The 24,241-nt window shown below is 39.0% G+C and overlaps 2 protein-coding genes across 5 annotated transcripts in view; both read left to right on the forward strand.

Moving 5' to 3' along the window:
• The first annotated feature begins 1,109 nt into the window (after window positions 1-1,109).
• On the forward strand, window positions 1,110-8,480 carry QNG1 (Q-nucleotide N-glycosylase 1). Its single transcript, XM_054004490.1, has 4 exons — window positions 1,110-1,546; window positions 2,567-2,826; window positions 6,263-6,458; window positions 7,797-8,480. The coding sequence occupies exons 1-4, from the start codon at window positions 1,210-1,212 to the stop codon at window positions 8,027-8,029; spliced, it is 1,026 nt and encodes a 341-aa protein (XP_053860465.1). The 5' UTR covers window positions 1,110-1,209; the 3' UTR covers window positions 8,030-8,480.
• A 733-nt stretch (window positions 8,481-9,213) lies between these two features.
• The window catches only part of KIF27 (kinesin family member 27), a 29,150-nt gene continuing 14,122 nt past the window's right edge, over window positions 9,214-24,241 (forward strand). For 3 of the 4 annotated variants that reach the window (XR_008441554.1, XR_008441552.1, XM_054004468.1), the window contains exons 1-5: window positions 9,215-9,339; window positions 10,816-11,210; window positions 13,223-13,423; window positions 14,743-15,671; window positions 22,205-22,348. Coding sequence is in view for 2 of the 4 variants with exons in the window: in XM_054004468.1 (XP_053860443.1) it covers window positions 10,913-11,210; window positions 13,223-13,423; window positions 14,743-15,671; window positions 22,205-22,348 (1,572 nt within the window). In the remaining 2 variants the exon portion in view is untranslated. Of the gene's footprint in view, window positions 9,340-10,815; window positions 11,211-13,222; window positions 13,424-14,742; window positions 15,672-22,204; window positions 22,349-24,241 lie in introns of all 4 variants that reach the window. The other variant, XM_054004469.1, reaches the window with a different exon arrangement.

Genomic DNA, 24,241 nt, shown 5'->3' on the forward strand with positions numbered 1-24,241 from the left:
TATATATATTGGTGACAGTATATAAATAAAATACTTTAAAACTTTGTGATGTCACTGAGTAAACTGGTAAAGTACACCTGGTTTTAACAGCTTGCTTAATGCAGAGTTGCTCTGCCATTACTGAATAAATTATACCTGTTTCCTGAGCTTTCTTTTGTATAAGGTAGGAATTGTGAATTGGCAGGATGACAACATAACTATGTAACTTGTTTTTCATTGTATGCAAAACTTCAACTTGTTTCCCTGATGTATGTTGAGTTCCATAATAATTATTTGTGAGAAATTAAAAAAAAATATAACGCCTCTGGATATCTCATATAATACCTTGGCATTTGTATTTATCGTTTAAAGTTTTAATTTCACTTCCTGAATAAAAACATATTAAAAAGTGTAAAGGTGTGTGGCACATAGAGATATGATGGGTCCAGACTAAGTGAAGATTTTTTTTTTTTTTGGTTGGTTGGTTTGTTGTGTCCCCTCCTCCCCATTATTTGTGGTGCATGAACTTGGCCTTTTTAACGCAGCTGCTCTTTAAAATAGCATGGTAAAGGTGAGGAGCCTGAAACGTTATGCATAAGGTTGGCTCCCTTGGTGGAGGAGAGTGAATTCTGTGGAAAGAAATGCCATCACACTCTGTAGTCAGTGGGAAGTTAGCTGGCTTGGTACACAGTTTGGTACCTAAATTCTAGAGAAGTCTGCAATCGAAGCTAAGGTTTTGGGCAAAATGCAAGTGAACTAAACCAGGCTGAATTTCTCTGTGTGCTTCCAACTTGCATATATGTATGCAAAAGGGGTTTTGGACTGTCGTTTGGTTCTTTTCTGTGTTGATTGGGGAAAAGAGCTCAACAACTCAACACGCACATTTTTGTTCGTTCCTCTGTCAGTTGTTTTTTTTTTTATCCCTCTCTTTTTCAATGAGGGGAATCTTCTGGAAAATTTCGTTGCTATGAAGCTGCCCGCTGCTCTAGCGTGGCAGGATTTCAGAGGGCGACTCTCAATACAATCGTGCCGGCCCAGGCGCTCCCCGGGCCTGGGGTCTGTGCTCGCCCCCGCCCCGAGCACCGCCCGAGCCCCGCCTGCGCCTGCGCGCAGCGGGAGCACCGCGGGGCGGGGAGCGGGGCCGAGCGGCCAGAGCCGCTCCCCGCGCGCGCCTCGCTAGAAGCGCGGCGGAGAAGCTGGTTAGGGTACCGTGCGTGTTTCCTGCCAAGTATGGAGGTGTTCCCGTCCCCCCTGGAGTCCGCCAAGTTCATAGCCGAGCACAGCAAAGATGTCTCCGTGGACGAGGAGGGAGTGCGGCGGGTGGCGGAGAGCCTGTTCGACAAAGCCTCGGCGGCGGAGTTCGGGCTGGCGGGGTGGAAAAGCCTGCACGAGCTGAACCCCCGGGCCGCCGACAAGGACGCTGTAGACTGGGTGTTCCTGGTGGACACCCTCAACTTCTCCTTCTGGTCCGAGCAGGAGGAGCTCAAGTACCTTGTGAAGTACAAGGAGAAAACCTACAGCGGCTACTGGTCGCTGTGCGCCGCCGTCAACAGGGCCCTGGACGACGGTCAGTGAGCGCCGGGGAAGCGGGGCCGGGCCGGGGCTGCGGGAGAGGGGCATCGGAAGCCGAGCGTCGTGTATTAAATGAAGGCGGCGCCTCGGAACTGGGACACGCTCTTGGGAAGTGCTGCTCGCTGCGTCAGTAGCTCTGTATGTGCAGGCGTCCCATAGAGCTTGGGGAAGAGAACTGGAAGTGCTTTCAAAATACCTTTGTACTGAAACTGCCTAACTCTTGGCTTTAACTGGGTTATCTCTTCCATTCAAAAGACTTTAAGGATTGTTAGTAGTCAGCTGTGCATGACTTGGGTTATTTCACATGTATTCTTAAGTTGAATTGCATATTTCCATGGCAGATGAAAAAATGAGGCATAAAGAGAGAATTCTCTGGACTAATCAAATATCAGAGTGTCTGAAGTAAGTCTGAAAACCCATATGCCCCTCAAATCAGTATTTTAAAATCAGTATTTTAAAATCAGTATTTTAAAGTTTCATATTTAAACCCACTACTTTAGCACTCACACTTTTTGCTGTTCTCAGAAAAACCCCAACTGTTAGTAGGTATAGATGAAAGTTTTAATTAATTTTCTGCATAGTTATTTAGTAAATTAAGGGGGTATTAGCATTAAGACACTTTTTGTGAATGCATAGCATGATTAGGATCCATGGGAAAACAGGCCTATGCTGACTAAACTAGTTGTATACGGACTATATTTGCCAGTGTGCTATGTAAACACCACACTTAAAATACGAAAACCAAGCAATTGGGGAAAATTACATACAAAAGGTAACAACAGTTCTATGGTTGTATGTTGGAAATTTGCTGTAGAAGAAAACATTGTGTGCTCTTACAAATTTAGTTGTGAGCAGCTCTGTGGATGTGGTTGTTGCTGAAAGCAAAGGTGGGTTTAAGAGTCGATGGACTTCTTAGATCATCCTGTAGCAGTGCTTTCCTTTAGCAGACCACTGCACTAGGTCTATATGCTATGTTATGTGATAGCCTAAATATCTTATTTTCACTTTTCTGAAGGAATACCTATCACCAGTGCATCCTATTTTGCCACCATGACGCTTGACCAAGTTAGGCACGTATTTCGCTCTGACACAGAAGTGCCTTTGCCTTTGATTGAAGAAAGACACCGGGTGCTGAACGAAAGTGGAATAGTTCTGTTAGAGAAGTTTGGAGGGTCTTTCCTCACCTGTGTTAAAATGAGTGAAAAAAGTGCTCAGAAACTGCTACATCTCGTACTGGAAAATTTTCCTTCTTACAGAGATGAAGCTGTATTTGAGGTAAGCTAATTCTAAAGCTCTGGAAAAAAATCCTTACTATTTAGTAACAGTAAAAGACACTTGATAGTCCACAACTAGTCAGGACAAGAGTCACTTTCTTTTTCCCACCAGAGTACCTTTTTTCTCATATGCTGTCTCTTTATCAATTTACTGTAATTTATTTTGGTATACTCTTGAGTTCCCAGTTAGATCACACCTCCTTTGTACTCCTTAAAAATGTATAGTATTTGAGATAATTCCTGCCTGAAAAATGGGAATCCTTTTTCTTTTTTTTTTTTCACTTCCTTGAATTGCTGACAACCCTCCTCTTACCATCTTCTTTTTCTTTTACCTTAAGGCTCTCTGCAGCTAATGAAGGAAATGAAACTCTGCTAGAATTAATGCACAGCTACTGGGACTCCACCCTCTAATGGCTGTTAACAGGCATTAGTCAAATCACTACAGATTAGAAGTAACTCCCGTTTTTACAAATGTTGACAGTATACTGAAGCGTTTACTGAAAGAAACTGATGGGAATTAAGCAGGGATCATCTGGTATTTTTTGTCTCCCAGGTTTCACCTATACAGGCATGGCTTTCATTTAGCACCTGTGACATACATAGCCGCTCATGTGCTCAGTTACATGTGAAGTAGTACTCAGCTGTTACATCATTAAATCTAGAAGACTTTGTTAGTGACAGTTCAGCCTATACTACTAGTCTGTGCAGTCTTTTCAGCTTCTTGGAATATCAGTCACTGAAGCTTTGAACCTTTGCATTGGTTCAATATTTTTGCTTTTGCATTGCATTTATTGCCCTTCAGTAGGAAGTGTCATTTTCCTTTGTCTCCTGCTGTGAAGCAAAATATATTTACATTAAAAATCAGAGGTTCTTTTGAATCAATCTTTGAAGCTACTGGTTTCATTTATTTGGGGTTTTTTAACATAAAAAGTAATATTTTGACATTTTTTGCAATCAAAAAGGGAATATTTTCTAAGTGAAGTGGTATTTTCTTATCTTTATAGTGACTGTATTCATTGATGTTATATCTTTCATGAGATGACGAGTGCTTTATAAAGCAAGCCTCCTTAAAAGCAGCAGCAGACTACAGAATGAAAAGCTGTTCCAAAAATGATCCCAGACCGTAAGCACTGACTTAGTAATAAAGCCTGTTGCATGAATATGGAAGCTTTTTATCTGCTTTCACTAATCAAGATGTGTATTTTGAAGGTGGTGACATGGATCGCATTATTTTTATGGCAGCAGGTTGAGCTCTCGCAAGTAAGACTTCTAAAGGGTTAGGAGGGAACTGGAAAGATGGTGAAATATTCAACAGCAAACCAGTGCTTTTCAGTAACTCTCCATAGGAGAAATATATATAACTTAAGTCCTACATTAGAATCATACTATCACAGACTGTTAAAGCTGACCTTCTAGGGAAGCTTCTCAAATTAGCACAATTATTTGACTGTATGTTTTTCCAAATACATATACAAAATACTTTTTGTATTTGATTACATGTGTGATTACACATTTAATCGCAGAAATTGCCAGTGTTAGTTTTTCTGAAAAAGAAAATGCAAACCAAGACCAAAATCTACAAAATATTTTTTTTCTCCTCGGTGGATAATTCATATTTAGATACTGTGCTGCATTTGATTCTCAACAGCAGTTTAAGTTTTAGACCATATTGTATGCATATATCAGGGTTTTCCTGTTCTGACAGAGACTTAATGGAGTCGTTTTTGATCTTCCCCTATATTTGCATGTATTCATCTTTTACTTACCATCCATCACCTAGGACTGAGGTTGTAAAATTCTTATGATCCTATTCTTTGCTTTTTTTTTTAATGTCTGTGCTATCACATTTTGCTCTCTGCCAACACAATACTGCTCCTTTCTTTTAATGTCAGTAGGTCATAATTAGATAAATTCCTTAATATTAGCACATTGTACTGCAGAGAAGAATGAAATGTTCCTGTACATGGTACTATTTCCTGGAAAGGCAAAGTGTTGCAGAAAAAAAAAGATAAAAGAGATACAGTTGTATTGCCATGTAGAAAAAAGTTGCATTTTTTGATAAATTGTACTATCTTTACTGTCTTTCACAGACAGAATCAGAGACTGGGTAAGAGTTTAAGGAACCATACTGTAAGTGGGTCCAACCTTCCTGCTCAAGCAGGGTCATCCCAGAGCACATGGCACAGGCTTGTGTCCAGACAGTTCTTGAGTATATTCCATGAGGGAGGCTCCACAATCTCTGTAAACAATCTGTGCCAGTGCAGTCATTTGCTCAATAAAGAAGTTCTTAAGTTCTTCCAAGTTGACATGTAGTATCATCCACCTAGTGTTTTTCTGCTTTCTGATAAACAGTGGGAAAACTTACTCAAAATGCTTTTTAGTCTTTTTCATGTTGAGATTTTTATATAAACTTAAGATGTTCTCTACAACATAAAAGTTAACAATTGAAACAATGAAATTGTAAATTTATCTGCTCAGTGATGAGTCCCAGACAATATTTTTTTTCCTAATTAAGCTGCAGCATGAATTGAAAAGTTCCGTTCTAATTCTGCCTTTCTCTACTCTTGTGAAATGGTGTGGTGCTAGAGACAATCAGTACTTTACTACTGGGAAATTCCTAATGCTATTTAAGATTGACACCCTTGCTTTGGGACAGTAGGAGCTATGATAAAATTTGGTCTGTTAATTATTTACTTCTTGTTACCACTTCTTGTGTGATGTTTAAGGTGGTGTTTTGTTATTTAAGGTACAGAATCACATATGTTCTCTAGAACTAAGTTTGTGCATCTATGTCAAGTATAGAATGAGGCACAGGGAAGGCAGGAGTTTTGAGGATGTTTTGGAAGTTGTTCTTTGAAATATAGTTGAACTTCTCTGTGTTTTTGGAGAATATAATTCAAGGACAAAAAATGTGATTTGCTGTCTGGAATAGTTACAGCATCTTGGCAGTAAACAAAGAGGAGCATTCATTGAAGTTTTCACCAGAATTCTATTTCTTTAAAAGTACAGATAAATGGATTAACAAAATGTTTTAATTGTCTAGTAAAATACATGCCTATTATGCTTCTCTTTTCAAATTAAAAGGTTGGATGTACTGTAGAGTTTCTGAAAATTAATGTTGCTGGACGTTCAACTACATTGTTTGCCAAGTGGCAGTAAACATCTATGAATGTATTCTGAGATCTGGGCATATTCTAAATTTTATTTGCTGCAGTAACTTTTATTATGTTATTTTTTAATTTCAATTTATTTATGAGCATTCCACAGAATCCATGTTTGTAGTTCGATATCGTTTAGATTTTAAGATTTTTAAGAGTGTTGCAGTTTTATTCTGTTCTAGTTAACTAATGTTTGCTTAACAATATGATATGCTTAATGTATTATTTGCTATATTTATTGCTCAGGCACTTAAATAATCCATAAATTTCTTTCTTCAGAAGAAGAAGGTGTCTTTCTACAAACGGGCACAAATACTTGTGGCTGACACATGGAGTGTTTTAGAAGGCAAAGGAGATGCTTCTTTTGATGATATTTCCAGTCTGACAATATTTGCTGACTACAGAATTCCACAAGTTCTTGTTCACTTAAAAGCAATGAAGTATTCTGAAAAATTAATGAAGAAACTACGTGAAGGTTTGTTCTGTCCTTGCTAATATCAAGTAATCTTACTGCCCGATATTGTAGACTAAGGCTAGTTCTAAAATGTAATATGTTGTCCATGTAAGGGACAATATATTTTTCCTTTTTTTTTCCTCCAGGAATTTCTTAGGTACTGATGAGGTAACAGGAAGGAACTTTTTCTCTAACCATGATCTTGAGTGAGATCTCAAGGTTACTTTTTTATAAAGACCTGTTTTGTGAATTAAACATTGATAAGGGAGGGATTAAAGAGACTCAAAGATAATTTGAGTCTCTGAATGAGTTTCTGAAAAGCTGCTGTAGTAAAACATGAGAATAGTTACAATTGTTGAGGTTTACATAAAAGAATCAATGATTTTGTCATTAATTCAAATTTGATATAAAAGCATGGGAATTCCTCTTTATTTGTACTGTACTGTACTGTACTAAGTACTAACTTAGTAGTTAACTAAGTACGTAACTGTACTTAGTTAATAAGCAAAGTAATATTATAAGCATCCGTTAAAAATATTGCTTTAAATTAATTGCATATGAGTAGGATCTCATTTTTTAAGCATGGTTTCATCTTCCCAATACTTATTAACCATGAATTTTAGTGCATAAAAATAAGCCAATCTCTTTTGCACTGTAAAATGACTGTATTTAGGTGTAGAAGTGCTGTTACACAATTTCAGAAATAAGCAGGAAGATAAACAGATTAATGCCATTGCCCATGAACTTTAAAAGAATGGCCATACATGCATTTATGTCTTTATGCATATCTATATAACTAAATAGACCTCATAGACATTTTATCCTTCCATGAATCCTAATGAGAACATTCCCGTTTAAATAATTCTACTGTTTCTGTTTACATTCAGTTCTTTTGGGGGCCTGTTTGTTTTTAATTTTAAAATCTTAGACTTAGGTATCCTGGTAGAAAATATACTATGAAGTACAATAATTATATACTAAAAAGTATACTATAATAAAAGACTACTTTTTTTGTTTCTGCAAGCAAAGAAATGATCATATGATTTGCAGTACACCCTGCTTCTAAAGCAGTTCTTTAGAATACAGGATGTTGCTTGAATTGAATGGAAGGGAGGCTTCTAAGTGCAGTATGGTAAAATTAAAGTGACTGTTAATTGCGGTTAATTATTGGTAATTAACTGTATTAATTAGTATTAATTAGTATATATAGCAACACTGTTAACAGTTGCAGGGTAACTCGTGAGAACTGGACTCCTAGAACAGAATAAATGTGAAAGGGGGGGAAAACTGACAAATTTAGTTAGTGCATGGCCTTCTGTCTGTTCCATGTAAATGAATTGCTGTCTCTTGTGTCTGCAGGAACACTTTTCCAGTCTGGAGACAAAGAAGAGGTAGAGATCCGGGGCTGTTCTATTTGGTGTTGTGCACTGATTTGTAAGCACCTTCAGGAACTCTATCAGAAGAAGGGTCAGGACATGCATGAGAAGATCAATGCAGTTTTACTCGACTATTATCTTTGGGATTATGCCAGGGATCACAGGGCAGAGATGAAAGATATCCCGTTCCATCGAGTAAGGTGTATATATTACTAAGTCCACTCTGATAGCTCTTGTATTGCTGCCTTATCTTTTGAACTGCAGTTTTGCTTTTTATATGGTGATTTGTCATGCAGTATTCTGGAACTGTTAAATCAAATGCTTGTTTTCTAGTGATGTAGTAACAATGTGCCTTTTTTTCCTCATTGTTTTATTACCTTTCTTTTAGTCTTTTGCTTGCTCTGACTGAAATTAAGAGTGTAAACTTTGCGGGCAATCCATATCAAGGTGGGGTTTACTGCTCCTGCTTTGACCTTTGTATTGGTGTATATGGCTACCTGTGCACACAGCTAGATGTGTGTGGAGATCCTGTGGTGTACCTTGCTCCTCGGCCTCTTTGTGTTCCTGCCTGTCCCCTCTCATACCTGCACGGAGGTGGCAGGTGCTTGGCAGATGCTTCACTGCTCAAACATGGAAGTGTAATCCATCCAATAGTTCAATAAACAGTGCGGTGACAGATGTGTCATGGGGCTGTATCTATGTTTTTACTGGTAGGGGTGAGATGGGGGGGGCTCAGTCCATGCAGGGAAGGAGGTAGGAAGGGATGGGAGGAATCACAGAATCACTTAGGTTGGAAAAGATCTCTGAGATCATTAAGTCCGACCTGTGACTGAACATGACTTTGTCTACTAGACTGTGGCACTGAGTGAGTGCCACGTCCAGTCTTTCCTTAAACACCACCACGGACTGTGATTCCATCACCTGATTAGGCAGCGTGTTCCAGTATTTAATCACCCTTTTTGTGAAGAAATTTTTCCCGATGTCCAACCTGAACCTTCCCTATCACAGTTTGAAACTACTTCCTTTTGTCCTGGCACCTGTTGCCTGTGAGAAGAGGCCAAACACCATCTTGCTACTCCTTCTTTTCAGGCAGTTGCAGAGAGCAGTGAGGTCCCCCTGAGCGTCCTCCAGGCTAAACACCCGCAGCTCCCTTGCGCTTCTCTGGAGACGCTCCAGCGCCTCACCGTCCTTCCCGGACGGAGAGGCCGGGACCCGGGCAGGGCGGGAAGGAGGGCCGGGAGCCCGCCGGCCGCGCTCCGCCAGCGCTCGTCCCGCCGCTGGGGGCGCTGTGCGCGCGGCGGGCGGGCGGCCATGGCGGCCGTTGCCTAGCGAGGGGCAGCAAACAGCGCGGGCCGCCCGCCGCCGCCGGCTCCGGCCCTCGCTGCGGCCCGGGCCCGCGGCACCCTGCGGCAGAGGGGCACGGCACGGCACGGCACGGCACGGCACGGCACGGCACGGCACGGCGGCCTCCGCGGCTCTAGCGGCTCCCGACACTCACGCGCGATACGATACCGGCTGCTCCTCAGGTTTGGAGACGTTGCAAACACGGAAAATCTGCTGGGCCGCCCTCACAACATCCCTGCGAGCGGAAAGGTTGCCTGTGTCTTTGCCTCTGCCTTATGGCAGCTGCGGGCGTCGACACCCAAGTATCTGTCTAGCCTTGACGTATTGGGAATGTGTCATATTCCCACGTTCTTTTACAAAATACATTAGTAGGAAATACGGTTTCCCCTCCCACAGCCGGGACATGGTTTGTTAATTTGTTTGTTTGTTTATTAATATAACTTTAAAAAGAGAGTAGGAGATGTTGGCACTTAGGAGCAACACTTGCTAGGGGGCAAAAAAATAACGCACCCAGGTAACTAAACTCAGTTATCAATCAAAATGTGGTTTTAATCTGTAGTTAGTATGTTTGTTTATGTGTCTGTTTCTGATTGCCATGTCCCTTATTATACAAGTCATTCTCATGCTTTGCTTATTTGTTCTTGTGCTCAGTCATTAGAATGAGGCTTTTCTTTTTTCAAAGTTCAGCCAAGTCCTCAAATTAAAAGGAGTAAAATGAAATGCAAAAGCTCTTATCTTTGCTGCTGTGAGCTAAGACTGTTTTAAGCTATTAGTTTTCAACAAACTTGAATTTTGAGAGCTTAGCTGATTTCTGCCAGTTCAGTAATACAGCTCTCTTGAAGACAATGTGCGTGAGAGCAGGAAGTTCAGCAAACTTTCCATGACAAAAATTCTCAGAGTTAGCAACAACAACAGAAAACATGTGTGTGGCATCCCATGCAGATTTTTGAATTCTAGTGAAAAAAAGCTATAAAGAAAGGCAATTCCATAATATTTACTAGTGTGCTACTGTGCAGTGCCTATGCTGTAAGAATGAATATGCTCCAGACAGTATAAGCAACCATGTATGCTAAAATTATAATTACTAATTACTTATATAATTACTATGCTAAAAAAATAATTACATATGTGCCTAAAGTTTCAGATCAAAATCAGAGGAATGATTTACATGTAGTAAATAGATACATTTAAAACCACAGTTCTTTTGCTTGTTGAGTTAGAAATATTTGGTGCTTGGTAAGTGGAAGAGGGTATTGAAACATGTATGTATATTCAACTTCTGGAGAAAAAGGTTTTGTTTGACTGATTTGTGTTCCCTATGCAATATAAATGCAGGCACAGGAAACTGAGAGGATCCATTGTAAGCCTTTGCTTTATCAACAGTGTTTATTAAAACTCTTACAATATTGTTGCTTTGTATGACTGTTATATTCAAATATGATATCAGGCAACTTTCAGACTTAAGTCTGCTAACCTGGAAATTAATAGATGCAAAAATAATTTACTCATTTATTATGTAGTTACTAATAGAGCTGCATTTATATCAGGTGCTTGTCAAGATTGTAATGGTGCTTACACGTTCCTTAGGAAATCTCAACTTTTCACTTCAGGAGATTCATTATTTTCTATTAGATAACATGGAAAACTTTTTTTCTTAGTTGCAGACAACTGTGAATGCGGTGAACAGATCTGTGGTAACAGATTTCTTCTTGGCTATGTCAGTACTGAGTGGGAAGCACAAGGGTGGAGTTTGGCATGGAGGAGATCCCAGTTAAAGTTGCAGTCCGAGTCAGACCTCTGCTTTCCAAAGAAATACTTCATAACCACCAAGTGTGTGTCAGATTAGTCCAAAATGCTAAACAAGTTATCATTGGAAAGGACCATGTCTTCACTTTTGATTTTGTATTTGGCAAAAACTCAACCCAAGAAGAAGTTTATGCTGTTTGTATTAAGCCTCTTCTAGTGTCTCTGACTGAAGGATACAATGCTACAGTGTTTGCATATGGACAGACTGGTTCTGGGAAGACTTACACCATTGGTGGTGACCACATTGGTAAGTTATAGAAAGGTTTTTGGTTTTTGGAGTTTTTTAATCAGAAGGGAGTGCATTTTTGCAAGTTAAATATTTATTACATAGCAGATAATGCTGCAGAATTTTAAGGATCAAGGCAAAAACCTGTAGTGAAAAAACCCCAAACTTCCAAAGTTTATGTGATAATTAAAGTTTTAAAAACTTATCCATAAATTAGACTATACAAAAAAATCGAAGAAAAACCCAATTTGTTAAGTGTTCTTTCATGTTCCGCATTTTAACATGAAACTTATATTAGAACTTTTTTTTTCTGAAATGTAGTGGTTTTGAAAATTTTTGCTACATTTATCTTACCTTGAAAAAGTCTTCATTAGGCACTTAATTGTTTACTTGCTCATTCTGTGTTGGATTTGTTTGCTTTTTTGGGGCTTTTGAGAGAAATTTCTGTGACATCAGAAATTTATGATTTACTTCTTCCAAATGGATACAAATATAGTATTGTAAATGTCCTTGTAGAGTCTTCCATTTATTTAGAATCATAAGATCACAGAACCGTATATAGAAACTGTTGGAAAAGACCCCTAAGATCTTGAAGTCCAACCATTAAACCTGCATTTCCAGGTCCACAACTAGGCCCGTTCCATTGGTTGACCACCAGTGAAGAAACTTTTCCTAATATCCAATCTTAACCTCCCCAGGTGCAACCTGAGGTTATTTCTTCTTGTCCTGTCACTTTTTACTTGGGAGAGGAGATTGACCCCCCTCCCCAGTTACACCCTCCTGTCAGGTGGTAGTAGAGAGCAATACGGTCTATCCTGAGTCTGCTTTTCTCCAGCTTAAACAACCCCAGCTCCCTCAGCTGCTCCTCACAGGACTTGTGCTCCAGACCCTGCCTCAGTTCTGTTGCCTTTCTCTGGACACGCTCCAGCCCCTCAATGTCCTCACAGTGACGGGCCCAGAACTGAGCACAGCACTGGAGGTGTGGCCTCACCAGTGCCCAGCACAGGGGGACAATCACTGCCCTGGTGCTGCTGGCCACACTCCTGCTGGTACTGGTTAGGGTGCCAGTGACCTTCTTGGCCACTTGGGCACACGCTGGCCCATGATCAGCTGCTCTCAGCCAGCACCCACAGGTCCTTTCTGCCTGAGCATCTTTCCAGCCACTCTGCCCCAACCCAGCCTGTAGTGCTTAAGGGGACTGTTGTGACTCAAGGGCAGGACCCTGCACTTAGCTTTGCTGAACCTCATACCATTGGCCTCTTCTGCTTATTCTTGTAACTTCCCTTCTATTCCCTTCACTAGTAGTTATTTAATGTTCCTATAAGTACCATTGCTAGCTGAATTGTTTGGGTAGTGGATGTCACAGTCTAAGGCTGATCTTAGCTCTGCAATTAGACCCTTTTAGTTTAATGAATCTATTTACTAAATTAATAGTTAGATGTGAACAACCTGTTAGTTTTTTGGTAAAAGAGATTCTTGGTATTGTCTCATAGGCAAACAGTTTCCGTAGTCTTAGATAAAAAACACAGATTATTAATGGAAACACTGTCCTATGCTGAATATTCTTTAAAAAAGTAGAGTTTGGCACCAGTGTTCCATGTCTATGAAAAAATAGAAAATTACTGTTAATGTTGGTCATAAATCTTGTCTCATTATGTTACTGATGATTTTGCTTTACATGAGTAGAATTTATAGTTTCTCAAACCCTTGAGATGTCATTGCTAACCATATTGAGTAGGGAAAAAGAAGAAATCTGTACTCTGAGGAGTATAGTTTTAAAGCAGAATCCATGAAAAACTTTCATCACTATAAAATTATGTAATTTAGAACTTAAATTTGAATCCTAGTACTGGATGCAAACAAAACTTCTGATGCACACACACAAATTACAAAAATCCTTATGAACAATGAGCTCTTCAGATTCCTTAGTGTGTTGCATACTAAATATCGCAGGCTTCTTCCAAATTTAAGTCTTTGTAACTTATGTGACAGAATGGCTACAGTTCTCTGTGACATTTGTGCTTATATTTTAGCATCAGTTGCAGCGGATGAAAGGGGCATAATCCCACGGGCTATTCAGGAATTATTTCATCATATTTCTGAACATCAAAATGTTAACTTCCATGTGAAGGTATCCTATATAGAGGTTTACAAGGATGAACTTCGAGATTTGTTGGAGTTGGAGACCTCTGTGAAAGATCTACATATCCGAGAAGATGAGAAAGGAAATACAGGTAGGATTCCAGCTCTCAAATTTGATGTTTTGGGTTTTAGTTTGTGTCCACTTTATTCTTGCTTTCTCTGTAAATGCTTATTCTCTACTAATGAATAAAAGAAAAAAAAAAAGTTTCAGAATATAAACTCAGTTTAGCTGTTTGGAAGCAGTTTGGGGTTTAGATGCCTGTGAGCAATATAGATGTTCTATTATATGGATGGAAGTGGCAACAGATGGTAAAGTAAATACACAATTCTTGTTTCTGCAAGTTCTGTCTAGAAACAAAATAGCGTGTGATTATTCACTTGAATAATTATTTTAAGATTAAACCATTGCTTCTTCCTTCAAAATTACAATTGTTAAGTCAATTATATTGTAAATATCTGCTCCCCTTTTACAATGAAATGAGTGTAAGAGACCACTTAATTAAGAGGAGGGGAAATATATATTTTTAGAGGCTTTGAGATTAACACTTGCCCTGTAGGTATCCTGTTCACCCCATGAAAATACTAGAAGAATCCACATCAGAGGTATTTTATTCTGAAAGTACCTAATCTGTTTTAGGTTTGGATCTTTTTTTCTTTATATTCTAATTGTTATGTTTACTCTAGTATTATTATACTGTTATATTAAGCTGTTGTGGGTTTTTTGTCTGTAGCTGGGAGAAAGCACTAGTTCAGCACAAATCTTGCAGACAATATCATTGCTTCAAAAGGATCCCACAATATATTTTAAATTATTTCTTTTCTTCAGTACAGTTACTGTCAGCTTCCTGTGCTAGGACATTTTCCATTTTTCTTTAAAAGAAAAATCTGATAAAAAAGATGATTAGTAATAGTACTTAGTAGAAGTACATTTACACCTATTAGATTACTAAGAGATACCTGTCCTAAAGGCCCAACTATCTGTGCTATTCAGAATAGAAATTCTTTTCTTAGTACAGGCTTTAGTCTTTTTTTTAACTGGCAGAATATCCTTTGAGCTCACTTTGCTCATACTTTTTCTAGGTAGCACTACACTGTAAATTGTAATGGTAATGTGCAGTGTGTAATGTGTAAATGAGTTGTGTCTTGTGTCTGAGATACTGTTTCAAATGTTATGGCACAATAGACCCATACATTAAATATCTACAGGTTTCAGATGTGTTGTGCCTCATGCTTTTCACATATTGTATCTGCTATTTTTATAGCTATATGCTATGACCTCATTGGTAGGTCATAGCCGTAGCAGGCTTGTATGTTTGTCTAATACATGATTATAGTTATTGCTGTAAGCTTTTGCTGAAGAGTTTAGATTTAATTAAATTATTTTTACTTTCATCTGGTTTGGTGTTTGAAGTGATTGTCGGTGCTAAGGAATTCCATGTAGAATGTGCAGATGAAGTGATAAGCCTGCTGGAAAGTGGCAATGCAGCTCGTCACACAGGCACAACACAGATGAATGAGCACTCTAGTCGATCTCATGCCATTTTTACCATCAGTATTCATCAGAAGCAGTCTGCAGAATATCAGAATGCTGCACAGGATTCAATCACTTCAAAGTTTCATTTTGTGGATTTGGCTGGATCAGAGAGGGTATCAAAGACTGGAAATACTGGTGAACGCTTCAAAGAATCAGTTCAGATCAATAGTGGTCTCTTGGCCTTGGGAAATGTCATCAGTGCCCTTGGAGACCCAAAAAGGAAAAGTGTACATATTCCATATAGGGATGCTAAAATTACTCGTATTCTGAAAGACTCCCTTGGAGGAAATGCCAAGACTGTTATGATAACATGTATAAGTCCATCCTCACTGGACTTTGATGAATCTTTAAATTCCCTCAAATATGCCAACAGAGCAAAAAACATTAGAAATAAACCAGTAGTAAATTACAACCCAGAAAAAGACCGAATTGATGAAATGGAACTTGAAATCAGATTGCTTCGGGAAGCTTTGCAGAGCCAGCAGGTCAGTAATCAGCATTTACATGACTTAAATGAAGAAAAAGCCCGTATCAGTTCACTTGAGGAGCAGCTCACTCGCCTTCAGGTTCAATATTTCAGTTACAGAAATTGTGTAGATGAAGCCTTACCTTTTCTGGTTGATTTGAATGATGATGTTAGCTTAAGAAGAAGTCAGCGAGACAGGTTGCAGAGCTGGATCACTATGGTACAGAAAATAAGGAAGGAAACTCTCATCGTCCAGGAGACTGACACAGGGACTGAGACCAGCCCTGTACCACATCACATTACAATTCTTCAGCTGAAGAGGGAACTAAAGAAATGCCAGGTATTTAATTATAAGCTGTTTATTTAAATGACTAAGTAAAAAAGCAATCTGCCAAAATTTGTACTCCATTTTGAAAGATGGATAAAATTGTCACCTGTACTTAATTTGACAATTAAATTTAATTTAGAGCATTGTAGAATTTCATTTGGCTAATCTCTGGGACATAGGTGTTTTGTAATGGATTTTTGAATACACAATCAGTGACAACAGAGATCAGTAATGCTATATTTTCTCTAGTCAGTTTCAAGGTGATTCTTGAGGCTGAGCTGTTCTGTCTGGTAGATTTTTGGTTTTAGCTTTCCTAGTATGCTAGGTCTGGCTGAAATGAAGTTAGTTTTCTGTATAGCATCTCTGAGGGTGCTGTGTTAGATTTGTGACCAATACAAAGGTATTAAGACAGTAATGTTCTTGCTCTTGCTGAATGGTGTTTTGTACAGTGACACGCTTTCTGTTTTTCTGCCTGCGCCCCCCAGTAAACAGATTGGAGGATGCATGAATAGTTGGAGACACAAACATGAAACAAAGCAGATGACTTGAACTAATCAGAGAGATTTCATACCACATAACTTGATGCTCAGCAATAAAAAGGGAGAGGAGGAGGTTTAGGGAGACTTAGCTGTGTTTTGCCCAGAACTGGCTGAGCATTAGTCAGCCTTGGGAGGTTGTGGGTGATAGCTTTTGCATCATCTCTTTTGTTTTATTTTCTTTCTCTCTTGCTTACTGATCAGTTTCTAGCTTGACTCACATATTTTCTTGCTTTCACTTTCCCTTTGCTCTTTGTCCTCCTAGGAGATGGGGGTAGGGAGAAGTGAAAAGATAGCTCTCTGTGCTTAGCTACCTACTGGGGTAACCCAAAACAGTTTATTTTGGAACCCAACCTGTTGCTCAAGGCTTTCAAGATAATAACAGATTTGATTATAGTGTGCTAGAGTAAACTTGTTAATACCTGTTTAGTTAAGATGTTTAATGACTGTTGCAGGTCTTGAAGCTGCGTATTTGCTTTGGGTGCTGATTTGTATGTGTCCTTGAATATTTAGATGCTTGATTCCTTTCTAGCTGTACAACAGCCTCCAAGAATCATTAATGACTATTTTCAGATTTTGCTGGTTTGTTTGCTTTTTATCACTTTGTTTCCTTTTGCTTGGGAGAGCTATGACAAAACCATGGGCCATCAGCCTAATCTGGTACTTGGATCTTATATTGTGGATGTCCCAGTACTCCAAGAGCCACCTCACGGATAAAATCAGCAACTATTTTCACCTCTTCTTCTCTGAGAGACATTTTGCAGAGAGAGGGGAAAAAGTGGCACGTATCCCTCTCCTCCAGGACAGTTTTTTATAGCCTTGGTGTAGTGGTTTCTGAGTTCCTTCAGTATCCTTACGTAATCAGACTTTGATTTTGTCTTTTCTTTGTTCATACTGATGTGTTGTGATCCCAACTTTGATTATTGTTCATAAGGTTAAACAGCTATTTGGGGTTTGCCACACAGGAACATTCTCTAATGTGATTGATCCCTGGATCAGTATGTGTGGGAGGAGTTGTCAGGAGCACAGGGCCATTGCTGCCCCTGACAGCTTGTGATTTCATATCTGAACAGGCTCATTAACCCATCAAACTAATACATTATTTGAAGGAGCTAAGGTGAAACACAGTGACTTGTATAGCTGTGTTGGATCTTCCCCATGCCTATAAAGTCAGCATCCAGTGCCCTTAGAAATGCAAGAGGGTGTGGTCTAAAAGCCCACAAACAGGCTTGTGGTGGTCTGAGACTGAGAAGGTGTCTTGATCTGAGGCCACAGAGACACTAAACCAGAGACTAAACCCTCAACTGTAATAGCTGAAGAAGCAGCTCCTGCTCAGAGGAGAGAGGAAGAATGAGAACAGGCAGCCTGTTCCACAGCAGGATAGGAATGGGACAGAAATCATGAGAGGCAGAAGCTACTTGGTCCCTATCCATGACCTAGCTGCAAGATAATGTGTAAAGATTTTGCCTGACAAGATGAGCTAATTGCTACCTGTTGCTCTGGAGCTGGAATGGTAGGGCTAACAGTCTGGAACTAAAAGGCAGGGGAACACAGCAGCTGGGATTCTTTGCTAGGGGTTGTGGGACTGACAAAGGGATTGGAAGAGGGTCAGCCACCTCCAGGTTCCAGAGGTAACTCCTACTGAGCATGAAGACAGAGTAGAGGGGTGGGGAAGGAAAGGAAAGGAAATTTCAGGAAAGGAAAGGAAATTTCAGGAAATGAAATGAAATTTCAGGAAAGGAAAGGAAATTTCAGGAAAGGAAATTTCAGGAAATTTCGGGAAAGGGAAAGGAGGACGAATGACAGAGACAGATTAAATAGAAACATACCTTCATGGATCTTAACGATGTCTCGTAGATCCTCTCCATCTGGTCTTCTTGGTGGTGAGGGTCCCCTGCCAAAAGCATAGTATCCAGTGGATTAATATACATTTATATACATTAATATACATTTGGGCCAGGTGGGAATGCCCAGGTGCCTCCCCTGAGGGGGGTGCATGTTTGACACTGTCTCTTGAAAGACTTTGGGTCAGTTGCATCATTTTGCATGAACAGTCCTCTGGCACAGGGTCTGGGGAACCCTTCAGAGGGCCTTTGATGGATCTTGATGCCCCCTTAACATGCCCTCATGTGAATGTCCCATAGATGTGACTTTTCTGGCGTGGAGGGCCCCACAGCTGAGCTAGTCTGCCTGGGGCTATGGCCTCCATCCTGAACCTGCTGGGCTTGGCTCTTCTGTGAATGCTCTCCCAGCCTTATCCATTTCTTCTCAGGCCTGAGATGCTTTAACCAATAGTGTCACTTTTCTTCTCTTGAATAGTTTTAGTCAGTTTAACTCACAGAGTTTCAATCAGGAGGCACATTCACCCTGGGCTTTGGTGTGCAGCTTTGTTGCACAGTTTTGCCATAACAGCAGAAATCATTATGACGATGTTTAAACCGTGAATGATAACATTTCAGTCTCTGACACCATGGAAGGATTGTGCTGGTCTGTTGTAGGATCATACAACAATTCTTGTAGCATAGCCTGGGCTCCCGTCCTGAGTGATCACTGTAACCAGACAGAACCCACATAATGGACTTAATAAACTCAGTGGACATTTTAAGAGTATTTTACAGAAGTGGTCTGCAGACTAAAGGAATGATATCTGTGCATAAGTCAAAGGATAAGAAGGGAAGAAAGGATGGTTAATAAGGTTGCATTGGATAGTATAGGGCTTGAATATGATATAAATGGTGTGGAATATGAAGTGGGGGTTGTACTGTGTGGAATATGAAGTGGGGGTTGTACTAAGTGACTGGGATAGAGTTAATTTTCTTCATAAATGCTTGCAGGGTGCCATGTTTTACATTTCTGACTGGTACAGTGCTGATAAAACACCAGTGTTTTATCTTGCTGCGGAGTGTTTGCACAGCAGCAAGGGACAGACTCTCTGTGTCTGTGACACCAGTGAATAGATAGGCGAGTGTACCCAGGGACAGGAGGAGCACAACCAGGCAGATGACCCAAGTCAACCAAAGAGATATTTCACATCATATGACGTAGTCAGAAACTGAAAGGGAGAGGAGGGGGATTTAGTTATGTTAGCTGTCTTTTTGCACAGGAGCTAATAGGCATCAGTCTACCCTTTGGAGGCAGAGAGTGATTGGTTTTGCATTAATTAACTACCTCTGCATTACATGTGTTATTTTCTCTGTTCTTTCACTTCACCTTCACTTACTGAACAGTTTCTATCTTGACCCACAAGTTTTCTTTCTTTTACTCTTCCTTGGGACTGAGGGCTTGGAAGTGAGGGAGTGTACTTAGTTAGGTAAGTTAGTTTTCCCCTTAGTTAGGGGGAAAAAGAAGAGAAAGGGAGAGAGAAAGAGCGAAAGAGAATTTTCCCTTCTCTTGGAAGTGTGTACTTAGTTGCATACCCTCAGCAGTTGTCTTGTGAACCCAGAAATTGTTTTTAATCCTGGGAAGATATTACTCCATCAGAAGGATTACAGATGTAATTACAATGTAGATGTTTTCAAATATATCAGTGAGTTTACAGATAACCCAGGGACTAAGTTTTGCAATTTTTGTCAAATATTATCCAATACTATGTATATAATATGCTAGTCTGTCTAATATTACAAAGTTACAGTCTCATCTCTTATCTCTTAGCAATTTCCTAAACTGTATTTCTTCAGCTGTGGTCTCACAAAACCTCCTGTATTTCTTTTTCCATTGCCATGCCTTTAGCTAACTGAGTTTCTAAACTATTTCCAGATTTCTTTGTCTAATCACATTCTAACATTTACTTTTGTGTTAAACATCAACTTTTGCTTTTTGGTGACATCATACTTCTCTATGGTTTTCCAAATAAGGTGAAAATTTCAAAACATCTGTGAGTCTTAGCATGCAGATATCCCTTGAGGATCCTGTCATATTGCTAGTGCAGATTAGCTGTTTCTCTCACAGCACATAGCAGTCTTAGAGATGACCTGTGGAGAGAAGAGCTCTCAGCCTTCTGAGAGCATGTCTCCTAACAAAACTGACACATGATCAAATAAATAATTCTTTTTATAAACATCCCCGTATACTTTTAGGAAGTAGTTATATTGGATGTGCTGAGTTAAAATGTTGACTGTGAACATCAAAAGAAAAGAAATGCAGGTTAATGTACAGTGAAAATAATCTCAAATCAAAAATAATTTTATTACTTAAAACAACTCTAGACCAGTTGGAATCTGAGTGAAGTTCTGAAGCCAGATGAATACCTCAGAAAAACTGATTTGAGTTTGTCATGTGTGGAAGGAGGCTGTGCTCCAATAAGTTAGAATTTTGTAACATCAGCCCATTTTTAAGTTTGCAACCAAACTGATAAAGCTATAGATTGTTATCAGGCAATTGCATAAACAAATTTTGTCTTTTCTTTGTTCTCAAGCAATCTAAATCACAGCTTTTTTTTTTTTTTTTTAACTTTTTCATTTTCTTCTGTGGCTTGTTTTAAACCTCTGTTTCCCAGCTTCAAAACAGTATAAAAGCTGAGCTTAAACCTAGGTTACACTCCCTTTACTAGGTGAGTATGCCATCCACAGCCAGGAAGAGATGGTTAGAGAAAGGCTAAAATAAATGAGACACTACAGACTCTAGAGCAGGGTTTGCATATGGACAGATTTAACAACTAGTAGAGTGTCGGAGTCCAGAGCATCCCTTTGGCTGGTCTGGATGCCTCGAGACCCTGGCAGGGAGCTCAAGGACCTTAACAACAAATCAAAAACACCCGTAGCTTCAGTTTTAGCCCATGGGAGAGGCTGCCAACCTTATATGAGGAATTACAAGCCAAAAAAGTTCAAGTAGTGTAATAGGGGAATTGACACAGAGTGAAAAAAATAGAATTTTGGAGTTTTTTAGAATGTAATTTAAAAATACAATATAGAAGAATCTAGGCATGCCCTAACCTTTTCTTCCTTCTTCTTGTCCTCCATGTCTCAGTGTGATAGTGACACTTTTCTGTTAGTCTAGGATAGGGACACACTGTCGAACATAAATTTTAGGTATTAGTATGAGAACTGTAAACATAGTGCACATAATTTTGAATATATAATGTGAGAGACGCCCAGAGCTCAGGGCAGACTGCCATAGCTTCTGTACTAAGTGGACCTCAAAAAGTCAAAAGAAAAATATTTTAGATAAAAAGAAATAACCTTGAAAACTCAGCTTCATGCCTTCCAAACCTTTTCTTTGGCTACCAAGCTAAGAAAAAAGAACTTTCACACTGTTAAGGTCTTACCAACCCAACCCCAACAGTAGAGGTCCTGTTCTTGTCTGTACATACACATTTATTTGCTAGCTGCTATTATTGCCTGGATAAAGCTGTCTTACATGATATTAAAACACCAGTTTGGCTGTAGCTAATACCCAAACTCATTCCTATGTCCACCACCAGGACTCTTGGAGGAAAAAATAGGAAAAGCAGGAATGAGAAGGTTTGTGGGTTGATGTAATGTTTCAATACTTTGTCTTTGGCTTCTGCAGGCTTTCTGGGAGACTAACAACGTTTGGAAGTCTCCATCAATCAGTATAAATTCATTCACAAGAACATATGAACAAGCATTCTTATGTTTTCTTTAATCTTTAAACTGTTATCCAAGTTGCAGATTGAGGACAGCTATTCTTACTGTTTTCATTTGAGAAGTATGTTAATCACAAGATGCTGTGATCTTGTAGCTACATGTAACAGCATACTAAAGAGAATAATTGAATTTAATATATACTTCAATAAATTAGGTTTGGGTGTGAGTACATTATCTCCTTGGGAAGAATGAAACTTGTCAGAGCAAAATCAATAGATGAAACAGAAGTGAAGAAATAGCTGCTAGAAACTGCAGATAACCACTTAGACAATTTGCTGTACATATCTCAAGACTTTGCAGTTCTGGTCATGTCTTTAACAACAAATGAGATTTTATTTTGATTAATATTCCAGTTGTAGGAATAATAATGTCCCTTTCACCCAGCTGAACTTTTATTATCTAGCAGGTACTACTTATGGATGCAGAACTATTTAGCCAGAAGAATCATGAAGTGCGGATACTGCAGAATCAGATAAAGGCATTACTACAAGAAAAGAAAGAACAACAGGAATTTTTAAAGGAGGCTCAAGAAACACAAAGATTACAGGTAATTTTCCACTGGTACACATTTATCTGCACTGAACCATCCTTCTACCATGTGAATGCATTCAATAGGTCACTCAGAATTTTTTTTTACTTAATTACCATTCAATATTAGGGATATTTTGTTTTAATTAGAGCTGTTTCACAGAATGAATTGGGTTCTTCTAGTGGATGTATCACAGTAATGTGATTCCTGGAGACTGTATATGAGCCTATCTGTGCCAGAAGCCTTCTGCATAATTTGAACTGAACCATTCATGCTCTCCATGCTTCCTGAAGCATGACACACAACCCTCTCCCCAGATTTGTATAATTGTTAAGCAGTTTCAGGACAATTAATAGATTAGGATTTGAAAGATGCTTTAGAATTTAGAAAAGACTATATGCATCCTACCAAATGCTTTAATTGAAAAGCTGTATGGAAAAGTTATTTTGTTGTAGCTTTATTAAGAATTAGAGTATTGGCCCCTTTTGACTTTATAAGACAGAATTCCATCCTAACTTTCTGATCATTTACCATTAGAAAAGACTGAGTGACACAGTGGAAAGTGAGGTAATGACAAAGTGGCTGCTTTCCTCTTTCTTTCAGTGGATCTTGAGTTTGCTAATGAAATTACAGTGACCAGTATGTGCATAACATTTCAAGATTGAGAAGACTGGGCATAGAATAGTTAATATTCTGCTGGTGTTGCTGGACATGCAGACTACAGATAATTCATTATATGATTTTTAAAAGAGAAAAACATAAACATGGATAGTTAGTGCTCTTCTCCTTATTATACTTTTTCCCCTTTTCCCTTTTCTTTTCTGATGGCTTGGGGAGAGTCAGTGCATTAAAGGTAAGTAAACTAGTCATGATCTTTTTCTTCCTTCTTTCTTCATTCACTTCCTTCACTTTCTTTCTTTTCTGTCACTGTCGGCTAGATTTTTTTTTAGCCTGCACACCATAGTGTCAACTTATACTGTGATAATGCTTATATAAATTTTGGAGGATACAAGGTAGCTGTCACAGTGTAGATAGAAGATTCTTCCAGTATCAGAGGCAGGAGGGAAGCTTGAGAACTTTCAGGCACCATTTTGGCATTTAGTTCACTAAACTGCCACTTTTATTTAAAAACATACAATGTAAAGCAAATGCTTCTGTCAAATATTTTACATTGTATTCACAGGCATATGTAATTTAATGGTACATGATAGAATTAGGACTTTTAGAGTAGCAGGTATGAGGTAGGAGGTAATAAATGTTTATACACATATGTATTTATGCAATGGGTGTTACACTGTGGAGTTGTATCAGGGACAAAGAGCTTCAGGGTGGATCAGTTGGCTGTTGCTTCTTCCAAAACAATAACTATTATATTCATACATATATTCTATTTTCTATGACATAGGAATAATATGTAGTGTATTCCAACACAATGTCAACTTGTAAAGGATTGTTTGTGTTTGGAAGGAACTTTCAATCTAAGGCAACAACATAAAGAATTAATAAAAATGTGTCAATCGAAGTAGAAGAATGCAGAATGTATCATGTGCTATATTTCAACTTCCCTGTTGTTGCTAGGCCTGATTTTAACCATATTCAAAAAGAATAAAAAAATAATAGAGTGAGTAGAAAATGGAAATAACCAGGCCTTATGGATGAATCAGTTATATAACATAAGTACTTTTAAACAATGTAGGGAGAATGCTGTAGGAGAAGCACATAAGGTCTCAAAACTAGCAATATCAACAAACCTGAGACTGGGTGGAAGAAAAAGCAGCAAGTGATCCTGGGATCATGTACATGTTTAGTTTATTAATATAAGTAATCTTTAAAGTGGAATTGTACAAAATAGAAGAGGAAGCCCATATACATGTTTAATTAATAAGACTCAGACTATATGTTTAATTTGAA

Source organism: Vidua macroura, chromosome Z, assembly GCF_024509145.1.
Source record: "Vidua macroura isolate BioBank_ID:100142 chromosome Z, ASM2450914v1, whole genome shotgun sequence".
Taxonomy (NCBI): Eukaryota; Metazoa; Chordata; class Aves; order Passeriformes; family Viduidae; genus Vidua; species Vidua macroura.